The sequence below is a fragment of the Grammomys surdaster genome, unplaced genomic scaffold (genome assembly GCF_004785775.1).
Source record: "Grammomys surdaster isolate TR1022 unplaced genomic scaffold, NIH_TR_1.0 174, whole genome shotgun sequence".
Lineage (NCBI taxonomy): Eukaryota > Metazoa > Chordata > Mammalia > Rodentia > Muridae > Grammomys > Grammomys surdaster.
This window is the reverse complement of record NW_021604622.1, coordinates 849980-864457: the sequence shown is the minus strand read 5'-3', so window position 1 is coordinate 864457 and position 14478 is coordinate 849980. Positions and strand designations below refer to the sequence as shown.

General features: G+C 39.5%; 1 protein-coding gene across 3 annotated transcripts in view; it reads right to left on the bottom strand.

The window, feature by feature from the left end:
- Positions 1-14478, bottom strand: part of C6 (complement C6) — a 65200-nt gene that overhangs the window by 19336 nt on the left and 31386 nt on the right. For all 3 annotated transcript variants that reach the window (XM_028767585.1, XM_028767584.1, XM_028767583.1), the window contains 5 exons: positions 10784-10906; positions 3198-3364; positions 1649-1874; positions 873-1044; positions 489-600 (listed from right to left, as the gene is read on the bottom strand). In XM_028767585.1, coding sequence (XP_028623418.1) covers positions 489-600; positions 873-1044; positions 1649-1874; positions 3198-3364; positions 10784-10906 — 800 coding nt within the window. The remainder of the gene's footprint in view (positions 1-488; positions 601-872; positions 1045-1648; positions 1875-3197; positions 3365-10783; positions 10907-14478) is intronic.

Here is a 14478-nt window from a genome sequence, read left to right as displayed (position 1 = left end):
TTAGTGAAAAGGATGAAATTAAGAAGATATTAGAATTGTTTTGACTTCTTAAGGGTCTACAAATTTTTAACCTAACCAGACATTGCAAGTTCAACCCTAATGCTTATGTCCAAGTTGTCTCCTTTATCTCTTGGGAAATGTGCCTTAGAGTCAGAAGGAAACTGCCAGGTCTTAGTTGCAAACTGTTACATCCACCTGAAGCTACCTTGTGCTGAAGCCCCATTCTTCACTCAGACAGTCTGCCACATTCTTACAGCCAGAGAAGAACAAAGGAAAACATCACCTGGCTCCTCCTTGATTGACAGGTGTGAAGATACCCCAGGGTACTCAAGATAAAAGGATGTTCCAGCATTTCTGGATATTCCTTTGTACTTTTGAGTCAGCATATTATCAAAGTTGGAAAATAACAACTCCAATTAAAAGGAAACCTGTACATTTCAAGTTCTCCTTTTGAACTTCAAACCAAGAGTTACCATAGGGACACTCACCCAGATAAATGCATTTTCCGGGAGAGGTGGCCGAGGACACCCTGAATCTGCTTCTGGCTCAACAAGGTCTACCTCTTTCATTTCTTCATCATCACTGATACATGGTTGTCCACTAAAAAAGAAAAAAACAAATACGTGTGTGTGTACTCATGTACATATGTTCATGCATGCATATATTAAAGCAACACGGCCAATCTGTCTACATACTTACCATATAGCGTTACTGATTAAATAGAGGACCTGCTACTTAGGGAGCTAAGGGTAGTAGCAGATTTCGTGCTTCACTAGTATATTGTATAGGCACATCTAAAATTTTAAGCGTTTCTTAACTAACAGCAGTAAATCTGAACCAGCGATCCTTTGCTCCCTCACACCCAACCTTACACATTTTCCATTATTGAGAATGTACAGTCTTCTTCCTGCTGATGCTTGCCCTCACAGCTTTGCCCTCCTCGCTGTGGCTCAGGGTTGTTACACTCCCGGGTTCTCAATCTCCTATAAGCAGCATTGCATGCACTCCAGGAAGTCCAGCAGCCCCAGTTTCCATCTACTGCATCTGTAACAGAGAAAGACCCATAGCCATCCCGGGGCAAGAAAATTTGGGCTTTGAGACTGGTGTGTTATTTGGTGGGCATCAAAGTTTCAAAAGCTGTGTGCTGTTTCCAGTGTTCCTGTTTTCATCACATTCTAACCCTCTGGAAATGTAATCCCCATTCTTCTCTCAGCTGCCTTGTTCATGGTGTTTTATCACAGCTTTAAAAGAACTACTAAGACACAGTATCATGCACTTATTTTATAATGTCTAATATTATAGGCATTATAGTATGAGTCCTTTATATATGCCTTAGAACATAATTAAACACACACACATGTACACACTCACACACACACACACCTCAACCCTCAAGTAATAATAGAATTAGCCTCATCTTATGGATGAGGACCTTGTAACTTGGAGAGGTTAGGTAATTTTTCCAGTGTTGTTCAGCTCATAGGGTACAGCCAGAGTCTGGCATTGTTCGTCTTTGGAATCTAATACTTGGAGGCTTGTTTACAATGTGAGGTTTGCTAGTGAGTTTTGTTTCTTCAAATTCATCAACCTATAACACATATTTCAAGGGGAAAAGGTACTGACCGCACAATCAGTTGCTGATACTTACCAGATTTGTAATCCGGGGATCGACTCTCGCAGTTCTCACCATACGTACCGCTCTGGCACACACAGAGACATTCCGTGCCTGAGAGCATGGGGCGGCCATTATTAGGACATGGAGCACACTGGCAAGGGTCAAATCTGGCTGCATACTCTTGAAGCGCTTTCCTGAGGTTGTTCCGTTTTGTCACTGCACACGGGATGTTTCTGACCAAGTCGGTGATCGGGGCAAGCTGCGAGCAGGTGACAGAGACAGCTCTGGTGCCTTCCACTCAGGCGGTCAGCGTTTTGACAGCACTACCTAGTTCTCATCAAATCAGTGCTTAACAGAACCCGCCCAGCAACCCCCTCCCCCAACACACACACACACATTCTCAAGGAATTATTAGAGAATCCAGTATAGTCAGCTGGCTGTTGAGCCAGGAGAGAAAAGCCTAGTGCCTGAGGGCAGAAGCAAACTGTAGAATTAACCATCTCTGCAGGTCTGCTGTGAAGAAAACCACATGTTGCTTATTTAGATTTGCATCGTATTAAGCATCAAACACAAGCAGGGAAAGTGCTGAGCTAGACCACCAAGAACTACCAATGCTCATTAGTGCTCCGCTGTTAGCTCATTAGCTTTGACTCAGGCAGGAGGTCTGGAGAGGATGAGGGGAGGAGGTTCCCTTGCTCTCTGTCTAAGGAGGCACACTGGCCTTTGTTGGAGTAAGATGAGAAAATGTACAGTGGGAGCATGCACAGCAAATGGAGAGGTGAACTTGCCATTCACTTGAGTGGGAGGATTGTAGTTAACAAATAGAGCAGGCAACAGAGGCAAGAGGAAAAACATGCTTGCTCTGTAACCTTTCTCTAAAGCCCAAAGAAGCAGCAATCTAGGGTAGAGCGTACTACAATGTTGCTCATCTGTGCAGCTGGCTTTGCTCCTACCATAACTAGTGGAGTGCACATGGTTTTCTGGGGCATGTAAATGATCCCATGCTCATAATGATCCAACTGTTCTCTCTCTATTTAAATGAAATCAACAGAATAGCTTTGGGATGCCTTTTAAAATGCAGTTATGTCATAGGCAAACCCGACTTTAGATGACTTCATATTACACAAAGGATCCTAGGAATGACGAAACGCACCTTTTTATCTCATTATAACAAATACAAAACTGGAAAATAGAATCAAGGGTGATGGAGGCTGGAAACCAAATGAATTTAAAATTTTTCTCATGTGCTCACAAGGTAGAGTTGCAAAAACCTGAAAGTTACTGTTTCATCCTGAGAGGAAGAGTCCTTGCTATTCCCAGGGAAGTGTGAGCAATTTTCATCACCAAATCACCCTTCTCAGTATTTCATATATGCCAGCTATTCTAAATCCTGTCCTAGAACACTCACTTAAATTATAAAAGCAATAGATGTGCAATTTAATGTTTTTCTTTCTAAATGTGCATAACAAATGTATATTGAAAACAGACATTCAGTCTATCATCTGAAAAGGAAACAGTGTGGCATACACTCTGGGCTGGTGAACTCTCACGCCCCTTTACCTTCAGAATTCTTCAGCCTCACCTCATAATCAACCACAGCAGGGTTTTCCTTCACTGATTCTAACCACTCAGAAAAGACATTCTCCTCTGGACCAGAGGTGCCCTTCTCCCAAGCCAAGGCTGCTGCCTGCTGACTCCTCCCTCCCTGGACCAGGGATATGGATTTCTCTGTTCCCTGCAAAAAGGAACCTGCAAGATGATTCAAGAAAATGATCCATTTAATTTTATTGAAAATTCATACTTAGAAAGCCAAGCCAATTTTTCTCAGGAGGGCAATGTAGGTAGCACAGTCAGGTCTTGCCAAGAAGCTCGCGCAGAGGAAAACGTGAGAGAGCATTTCTTATCTCTACAGGGGGATTAATAATACACATTACAGGAACGGTGCCAATGGCACCATTTAGTCAGCACAGGGTACACACCAGGCTCTTCACACACATTATTCTGCATAATTGTCACGACGATGCTAAGTAGATATTACTGTCGCTGCGGATACTGAAGCTGAAAGCAATTTGCTTTGAAACACATAGTTAGCAACAGGCAGCAGCGGAATGCACACGAACCCCATTCTCCAACTGCTCTGCTCTTGATGATTTGAAGCCAACATCCTAGCTGTGGGTTTATACTCCCCTATGTTTGGAGTCGGCGGAATAACGCAAGCCATGTACCTTCTGACTGTTATGCTTGAAACTTAGCGATTGCAGACAGAAAGAATGTGATAGAATGTTTTTAAACTTAAAACTTTAAAAATGGATGGGGAATGAATAGAGAGAAATAGACAGGCAGAGATATGGCTGGGAGTCAGTCAGCAGCAGTACCCAGGTCTCTAGAGATTTTCACTTTGGGTCGTGTCCCTTTGGGTGCCGACCCTTTCACAGGGTCATCAAAAAGCACAGATATTCGATATTCACATTACAATTCATAACAGTAGCAAAATTATAGTTATGAAGTAACAAAAAATAATTTTATGCCTGGGAGTCACCACAACATGAACAACTATATTAGAGGGTCTCAGCATTAGGAAAGTTGAGAGCCATTGCTCTAGACTTCAAGTAAAAGTTAGGTATATCTACTGTCAGAAATTCTCAAGTGAGATGGTGTAGAATAGGAGAAATACTCGAATATATACAAAGAAAGAAGTCTCGACCTTTTCAAAGGGAGCATATAAGAAAAATTCTTCTAGCTGCTTCTATATTTATTTTTGTGGAACATCAGGGTGGGGGAGGTTAAATTAATATGCCATCTTATGTTGATACTGTATTGGTTGACATGACAGTGACTGTTGGGTAGCTAATATGTGAATTGATACCACATATTTCACAAACATATTGATCCCAATAAAAGTTATATATGCTAGGCATGAGGTCTTAAGGAATGAAAATAATTAATAGAATACTATTAACTGGTTTATAAAGGAATTCAATTTCAATACACTCAGGGCCCTGTGGGTGCTAGGCAAGTGTTCTACCATGAAGTTATATCTCTAGCAGCCTTCTATCATGTGTCCCATGGTCAACTACAAAGTCAGTGACTACAAACTCAGTGTTTAATACAGGGCAGATAGTGTTATTCTCACTTAATGAGGATTCTCAAGAGACACACATAAAGTAAATACTATTATTTTCATTTCATGTGTGTGTGAGAAACCATGGACAAGGAATGATTAAGCTCTTAATGTTGGTCACATAGTGAATCTACACTGGAGACAAAGTTTGAATTCAGGCAGTTGGCCATGCAAGGGTGTTAACTTAGTGTGTTCAGTGTATGTCACAACTAGGAACACCTCACTTTTAAGTGTTTCTTTTTAATGAATTGACTAATTAGCTTTACATTCTGACCACAGTTTTGACTTTTCTGGTTTTACCTTTTTCCCCCTACCCCCTACCCCCCCCTCTGTTTTCCTGGAGAATGTACTGCCCAATTTTGTTTGTGAATACTGTCTGGTAATGTTTTTTTCATTGTTTATTTGTGGTTCACAGCATGTCAGTTTATTGGGAAAGTCTGAGTCTCTTTTAATTTAATAATTTTAAGAACTCCAAAAAAAAAAACCAATTTCTTTAACCCTGTCACGGTTTTCAAGTTTAAAGATGGAACGTGATCACTCCTATCACCTATCAGCATCATCCTGATTGTAAGTGGGATACTGTCAATATCTACTAGGATTAAATTAAAAGAAATTAGCAGGGCATGAAAGAACTGTTTAATTTCTACCAGAGCTCTTTTTTCAAAAGTCAGCTTTATTTTACAAGTTTATGCTTATTATTAGTTTCTGTGTATTTATACTTATTATTAGTTTCTGTGAATCCACGCTTTGTCTCTCTCTGTTTTTATTTCCTGATCTAAACTGGCAGTTATAATTATCCATGCTTCACAGGCTCCATGGGGTTTAAACATTAAAAATGATCACTTTACACAGTTACACACGCAACAAAATACTGCCTAGAATATAGTAAGAACTTGATCAATGTTGATTTTTTCCCTCTTCCCTCTCTCTCTTTCTTCTTTTCCCTCCTTTTCCTCCCTCATTCTCTCTTTCTGCCTGTCATGCATATTTGTAATTTCCTAAGTATAGAGAACTTAGAGATGGTGACAAGGTCCTAGTTTCATTGAAAAGTTAATAAGAAAGAAAAAGTAAACACAGCGCAGAGTGGTGATGGATGCTGGGATAGTATAGGTGCAGGCTGTAGTGTGAACCCGTGGGAAGGCAGTCAGGAAGAGCCTCCTAGACAGGCTCCCGAAAATTATAATTTCAAGATTGGGTAACCTCAAAGTAAAAAAATCACATTGTTAACATAGTAAACATTTAAGCAATTCAGAATACACCTTGTTCACTTTCCTTGGTGGTTTTACATATGTGATGATTCTGTTCTCAGGGCCTCATTGAACACACTGTCTCTATCCTTGAGTTCTATACTTACTTGCTGGGTTAAACTCTTGATATTAATTATTTTTCTTGTGTTCCTAAACTCCATTTTCTCCAGTCCTCTCCTGACTCAAGCTGCATCACAGGCTTTACATATGAACAGCCCTGGGTTAGAGAAGGCAGGAAGCATTGTCTTTTGAATGCTCAAGTACGCTTTTATAAATCTGGTGGGAATCATAGATTGGAAGGCAATAATTATCACCTGAATAATTATCCTGAAGGAAAAAGGCAGTTGTCCAGCTCTTAATATTTAAATGAAAAATCAAAAGCCAAGCCTCCTATGACTCAGAGCAGGAAGTTAAAATATTAATTATAGAATGATAGAAATGTACAATGACTTGAACCATTTTCCCGTTCAAAGGACAAAAGCGTTTTGAGCAGTAGGAAGAATGGAGATTTAGATTTGATCCATTCCACAGTGGAGAATGAGGTCTCTAGTCCTTTGAGTTGAGTTTTGGAGGACTTAGTGGTACTAGACAAATCTGATGGAAATAAATTTGTATCCCATTTTTCTCTAGTTGTATGTGAATAGATATCTTTATCTAGTGTTGTATGCAAGTTAATGCTGATTTCTTTTAAAAGCCATTTATAGCTATCTGCTATGTGTATAACATAGTTTGGACTTCCCTGAACCTAGAGGAAGATGATGAAATCTTCAAAGCTTCATAGCTTCAAGCTGTGTAGACACAGACTGTCTATACAGAGACTCTGGCTCAATAATCACAAGCTTAGGAATGATCACTATCACTAAACAAGGTCCTGTGCATGGCAACAGGGACCAGAGCAGGTACATGGTACATGAGAGTAAATCCAAGGGCAACAAGCTTACAAAAATGTAATTCCTTCTCTGATGCCAGAGTGTCCCTATGTTCCCTCAACAAGTGTGCAAGTGCTCATGTGCACAGATAACTACATACCAAAATTAGCCCCAGGAATCACCAAAGGGGAACAGTCAAAGAGTCTTTTATCTGATTAAAAAGTAAAAATTAAAACCCAGAGCAACAGATTCATATTCCACTGGCAATTTTATATGTTTCTACTATTTAGAAGGAATGGGAATTTGAGACATATATTTGATTCTGTTGAGGACACAGAAAATCCTATCTGTGAATGTGTGGACTATTCCATTTCTTTTTGAATTGAAAAAAATGGTTGTCTATTTTATACATATACATAATACATTTTAGTAGTTTCACCTCCTGTTTCTCTCTTTTACACCCTCTTCTGGACCACTTGTATTCTTCTTCTCAATGTGTTGCTCTCCTATTTTTGTGTCTTCTTTTTCATGTGGGCAGCACAATAAGGTCATATTAGAGTCATTTTTTGAACATGTGTGGGAAGTCGTTGAGTAGAGCCAATTGAGGAAAATAATTCCCAATCTTCCCCACAGGTCAGTCTTGTGGGGGTGTTTTCTCAACCCATGTTTATAAAAAAATTATATTACATACTGTTTTCCATGTTTCATTTTTGGATGGTAGAATACAGTGTAAATGTAGTTGACAAGTTTGTTATTTTTATTTTGATCAGGCTTAACACAAGTATACACACTTAGATACACACCCACAAAGCCCTGCATACCTGATATGTTCTAATACTATATTTAGCATTTTCTATTAATTATTAGAGCAAAATACTTGTATTTGCTTTTCATCTGTATTCTTTGTGAGAATGCAAATTTCAAATTTCGGAGTTTCTATGATCTAGCTTCTGTGTGTTTAGAGCAGAATGAGTAGCTTTCAGTGACTCTGGTAAATGAAGAGAAGAATTTTATATAAAGTAGAAGTTAGTCATAATTTCAAGGCATAGGACAGGACATGAGTTGTTTAGATGGTTGGAAAAGTTTGGCTCTGTAGAGAAAGAGGTAAGGTCTCAGGATCGCATCCAGGTGTGACAAGGGCATACTTGCTTCTGGTTTTAAAATGCTTTCAGGTCTATTTTGTTCTCTTTTCTCCATTAAGACCTTTGTGGCCTCTTAAGGGCACATTTTTCTATAGTCAGTTCAGTTTGATTTATTTCAGGGCTATGACTGTTGGAATGGGTGGCACAGGATTCGTTCCTCATGACGGCCTCTTGGGAGAATGTTCTGAAAAATTGCTCTAACTGTTCTTATGCCTTACTGGAAAAGAAAAAAGTAGCCATTTGCTTTCTTTCCAGTTCTACAGAGAGCAGATGCCCTTTGTATCCCAAACCCCAATTAAGGTGAATATATAAAGAATTGAGGCTTTCTCTGTATTCTCTTTCCCTCTAACTTTTTCCTCAGACAAGATGGCTCACCATCCAAGGTCATTGAAATCTCTGTTATCTTGGACAACTCTTTATTAGAATGTCGTATTCTCTATAACTCTCAGACTCTTATGAGGCAAGGAAACTAATTTGTAAGAACTTTAAAAATCCAATAGCAATAAAGCCTGCCTGAGTCCTAAGAGCAAACAAAACCTTTATAATTTATATCTAAAAAATTCCCCTCTAAAAAGTTATCCTTCTATCCATGGAGACACTTGGCTCCCATCCCTCATTACAGAAGCTTCCTTTTGCAACAGATAGAGGCTATTTCATAGCTCCACACCTGGCCAAAAAGAGAGTAAGTGGCCATGGCGTGTCCAGCCCCAACTCATACATCAAATGTAATCCTACATCAGGGAAGACTGGTGAAAAGAGACCAGAGAGGATGCAGAAGCCATAGAAACAGTATGTCTGCTGCTGCACACTATCTTCTACACATGCCAGGGAAGTTGAACCTATCAAATCTCAGTATGGTTGAGGAAAACTTGTTTTCCTCATACTGATAACATCAGTCAACATGCTGGGTGGGTGGGGTATCTCACAAGGCTCGATCTCTAGACAAAGGACTATAGGTAATTGGTACTGAGAAGGGAGTATTAGTATTCTTTAGGGTTGAGTGTCCACCTATGTTGTATAATCTCAAGTAGTTAGCACTAAACATGATTATATGAGCTACACTATATGGACTCAATATATATGTAATAATAACTATAGAAGACGAGAGGTCATGAATTTGGGAATGGATGAAGGAGGAACATGGAAGGAGTTGGAAGGAATACAAAAGAGTAGAAATATTGTAAATAAAGCACTTATGTATGAAATCTATAACCCCCAAATTATATACAAACAGAACAAAGCTTTATAGTTTAAAAATACATGATCAAGTGACTTAATTTGTCACATTATGTCATCAATATAATTTAGGTACTATGACATGGAGTTAGATCAAACAAACCCAGATGTATTTTGCCGTAGCAGAGGGGCAACCAAGATCAAACTATTGCTGATAAATCAATAATGACTTTGAGAAAATTTTTCTTGGATAAGAGTAGAAATTGCCAGAATCAAAATGTTTATACTATGCATAGTAGCACTAGACTCTAGTCCTCCAACATAGGAAGTTAAAATAGTAGTTTAACAAATTAGAAGACAGCCTGAGGTTAATAGGGACATAAAACCAAGAATGGAGTCTTTCATTTCAGTCTTTTAAGAACAAGCTAAAGCCAAGAGGTTCTGCAAAAATGGTTTGCACACATGGCTACCTGACAATAACTAAATGTCTTCTAATCTTGTCTATTTGCACTCTGTTTACGATATTTGTTTCAGACATAGAGGTGTTTAATAATGTTGACATTAAGTTATAGGTGTATGTGTAAAATTATGCAAAATTATGCCAAAGAATTAGAGATAAGAAGCTCTGGTGACTCTCAACCAGTTGCATAGCTTCTGGATGCACATTACCAATCTTATAAATACGAGAAAATGGGAGATAGCAAGGGACAAGACCTCAGGGGCCCTTTCATATGTTGCATCATAAAGATGCTTCTGTAAGATGGAATATTATAAAAAGGAATCAGCACACACTTGTTTTTGACATCATGTGATCAATGGTGCATTTCTGAGTTAAGCTCCCCATTCTACCTTTCAGCCCAGATACCCCAGTTGAAATTCATGCTTGCATCAGGCAAACACTACCTAAACTCAGTGTTCCTAGAAGGGTTTGCATCCAGACATTCCAAAAATGAGGGAATAGTGCAAAGAGTGATGACAGTAGACATCTGCCACAAGTCACGGAAATGTGGATGACCATGTGACCAAAGAGCGGGACTGAACGCTGGCATGATTGGCTCCTCTTGTAGTTGCTGTATTCATTTCCCTCATACTTATAAACGTTGCTGGTCAGGGGTAATACAGCTTCCAACAGCATGCCAGTCTTTTTCCTTCTCAGAACACAGGTCTGAATCAAATAGAACTTAAAGATTCAATTCCTGTCTCTGCGCACATGCCTTTGTGGTGATAGGTGACAGGAATTCCAGCATTCTCATTACAAATATATGTTTTTAATGCTTAGTTACCTACATATCTTTGCTTTCTAAGATGCTTAGTGGGGGTGTCTGGTTTATAATCTAATTTTCAATGCCTGATAAAGAGTTCAACTTAAGAGAAAAATCAATACACGGTTCATTGAATTGAACAGTGAAAGAATAAAAGAACACCTTAGCCATGCCTACTTCTTAAGCAGTGCTGATGATATATATTTTTTTAATTTATACCTTCCCTCATAGCATGTGGTGTTCTTAGGCTGACAAACAATATAAACGAAGACACAGCAGTCATGCACAATATTGTTAAATGACAGGCAGCCTCACGACATGCTGGATAAAGTGCCCAGAGCACATCTTTACCTTCATATTTTTCAGACATCTTATTTTTGGTGCACCGTTCTTCCTTGTATGTTTTCTTAACAAAAAGAATACGTTTCCTTGTTTCATACTGGACACAGTTTCGAGTTTCTTCTTCTGTTAAACCTGGAAGATAAATACAAGCAAACTCCCTTGAAAATGCACCGTTGAGAATTCAAGGAAGTGGACTATGCAGGTCTGGGTACTCTTGGGGGCCAGATACGATTGCCAGCTTTTGTCCTGCTTAGCTCTAATAGGCTGCTTTGCTCCGAGATTCAGCCCCACATGGTTCCTGAGGAAATGGCAAATGGAAGAGATTCTGTGAGTCTTCACTTTTGATGCATTCATGAGGCCACTGTAGTGCATCCCATGAGGCTGTTGTCTCTCCCAGCCCGCCCTTATCACAGCACACAATGGACGATACAGATTATCCTTAGTGCTAAGCACTGTTTCTGCCCTGGACATCATGTCTGCTTCTCACTGTGAGGCACATTTTGTACCCTTAGCTGCTTTTTTGAGACATAAGCCACTTGGCTTGTGCATCATTTCAAGGTGAATCCTGGCTGCCTGTCTGTCATTCACCACTCACTTTCGTATTTATTTGGCCTTCCTCCTCATGACTTGGTTACTCATTCTATCCCCACTCCCCTTTTGGGAGCCGACTCCTAGCCGAAAGCGGTTATCATCTTTGCAGCCATCTTGAGCCATATACCCTGACAAGAGACTTGTTTTCAACAGCCCACAACAGCTGAGCACACTCTGATAAACATCTTGTTTTTCTCACATATCTTGTTTTGATGTTTAGTGCTGACAGCAGCTAGGCGCACATGGTCTCCATGCTGCTAGCTAGGCGCACATGATATCCACGCTGCAAGGCACATGACATAGTGCCTTCAGCTGTGCTTGTCCACGAGGGCAAGGCACGTGGTAAAGGGTATAAATACCCAGGATTTCCTTCCAATAAATGAGACTTGAAGAGACTTGATCAGACTCCCTGTCTTGTCTCCATTCTTCAAGTCTTCGTCCCCACTCTCTCTCTTGCTAGGCCCTAACCCGTGGACCAGAGCAGCAGAACGGGCCTTTACAATGTGTCCCCCAAACGTGGGGCAGCTCGGGCGGTTACAAGGTGGCGCTCACAGTTACTATAGTTGTTTTTGGGGTTTGAGATTGATTGGGGCAGGGACAGAGATTTCCTTACTTGTTTTGTTAAGATTAAAGCTATCATCAGTTCTGTACTTATATAGATTTAGAAAGAATGGAATCTGCTATATCGCATTTGTAGAATTCATTACCCTCCTTAGCTAAAATAGTGCTACAGAATAGAAGAGGCTTATAGTTTTTACTCCTCCAACAGAGGGAGTTGTGTGCTACCCTTAAAAAAGAGTGTTGCTTTAAGGTAGAATGGTTTACACCAACCATTCAGGCATTAAGTCTTTTGTCTCTCGGGTTCATGCTGTTCAACAGACTGATGGCTTTTGTACGACAACAGATAGATGCTATTCAAATGAAACCCATACAGGTCCATTATTACAGGCTGGAAGTAGGGGACTCTGAAACCTCTATCATCAAGACTGATGAGGATTAACCCCTAACTTACACGCTAAGCCGGATAGTCAATGATGGGTAAGAGAGCATCTCAAGACCCTTGCCCCTAACTGGGAGGGCTCACCATCCTAAGACACTCCTCAAACCTTTTTATTATAATAGAAGTTCTAAATTCTTGACCAATGAGCTCTTCAGACTCTTTGTTGGCTATTTTGTCTCTTTATCTGAATTCAAATCTATATTTGACATTATTTCCCTGTTGGCTCAAGTGAGGAAGCACTACCTAATTCCTGTCTGTTCAGGTTGGGAGGTGGAATTATCATCTTCCAGGATCCCCAGAACTACTCTCATTGGGTGGGTCTCTGCTATATTATATGTCATGTGAAAACTCTTATGCTCTGAGGCTAAAATCATTCCATTAGAAGACCTTTACAAACTGCACACTTTATCAATTTTTTGTCATCAATTGTTAAAGCTTTTTACACCTGAATACCCAAATCACTTCTATCACAGTGCTTGTAAGCATGCTCACTGACCTCTGAGTCTGTGAGGCTGGGACAACACAGACAGACAGGACTAGTGTACTTAAAGGTAGAGTTTGTACTACTTATCTGGTATAATGTGAAGGAAATTGATGCTTCCTATTTTCTTCATAGTGTTCCAAGACATCTGACTGTGGGAGAGAGACTGTGATGCCAGCTCTTAACTCCTTTAAAGCAAAGACTTTATCAAATTACAGCACTTATGGTTGCAGGTTATAATGCTCAGGGACAAGTACTCTGAGAGATTCAGGCAGACATCAGATCAGGTCTGATGCCGAAATGAAGACATGAAGGCACAGATTTCTCAGGGGAGACGTGCATGGAGTGAGGAAGGTCAATCTTCTTCAGTTGTCTTTTCCTTTCTGTGTTTTAAGTCTGACCCATTTGAAGGTACATTTTATTAGGAGTAAAAAAAAAAAGTTTTGAAAAAGCCCCTGTATTTACATTTTCAACTCTAACAAATGAAAAAGGATATTTATTTCATTCAGTCTTGAAGAATAAGTATGGGTATCTGATAACTTTTATAAGTCAAAATTTGAAGCAATTGTACTGCTTTATTGCAACTATAGTGTACAAATGTTTTTATTATCCTTTCATCTGCTTTTTAAAATTTATAAGTCAGAATTAAATTTTACATGACTAGTTGATTGTAACACAACAATCTACTTAAGGGTAATGTTAATTTCATATATTTCAGGGCTATGTATGAATCCTTAAGGAAGTGAAGGATGACTGGCCCATGGCATCGACAGTACTGTGACTATAGAGTCAAGGTCTCACCAGTGACTTTCTATGTGTGCCTGCTTGTCCTCATACATAGTACCCTGTGTGGTTTTTGCACATATTAACTGGGGATATCCCAGGCACCCCACTGTCTTTTTGTTATGGTAGAGGAATGAGACATTTCTGTATCATTTCAACCTGTTCTGAATAAGCAATTCGGCAGCACTAGTCAAACTACTATGCTCAGGTTTTTTTTTTTTTTAATGAGATTTGTTTTACTAATACATGGTAAAGGCTTACAAATAAAAGAAAAGCTACTACTGAGAAAGAGTGAAGTGATTACTGTTTCCTCAAATTCAAAACAGACGATGACTTCCTTACAAAAGGACATTAAACATTACCTCCACATTCAGAATATCGCCACTGTTTGCAGTTCACACTGTAACTCTGAAATTCTTTCACCGTGTACACTGAAGTACCACCTACTTTCCTGCAAGATGTTAGCATACTGATGGGGTCACTGACCAACAGAGGAATGAAACAGCTAAGTGTATGGTGCAAGCAAACACAGTTTGATTTAATTGCATTCTTCTTGAGGGAGACAAACCACTATGGAACATCCAAGCTGGTTTAAAGAACAATGACAAGAGGTATAGTTGCTATTAAACAACGCCTGACAATACCTTCAATCTACAGTCTGCTTTTAATTTCATTTCTAGATATGTAAAAAAAGAAAAAGAACGTGAGAAAAAGAGAAGATTTATTCAGGGAGGGTATGAAAACAGGAGAGGCCGCCCTTTGGAGAATTCCATCCATTTAGAATTTGTTCTGTCCCAGTGTATTTCATTTTCATCATAATTATGATTGTACCACAACACTAGTGAAGCT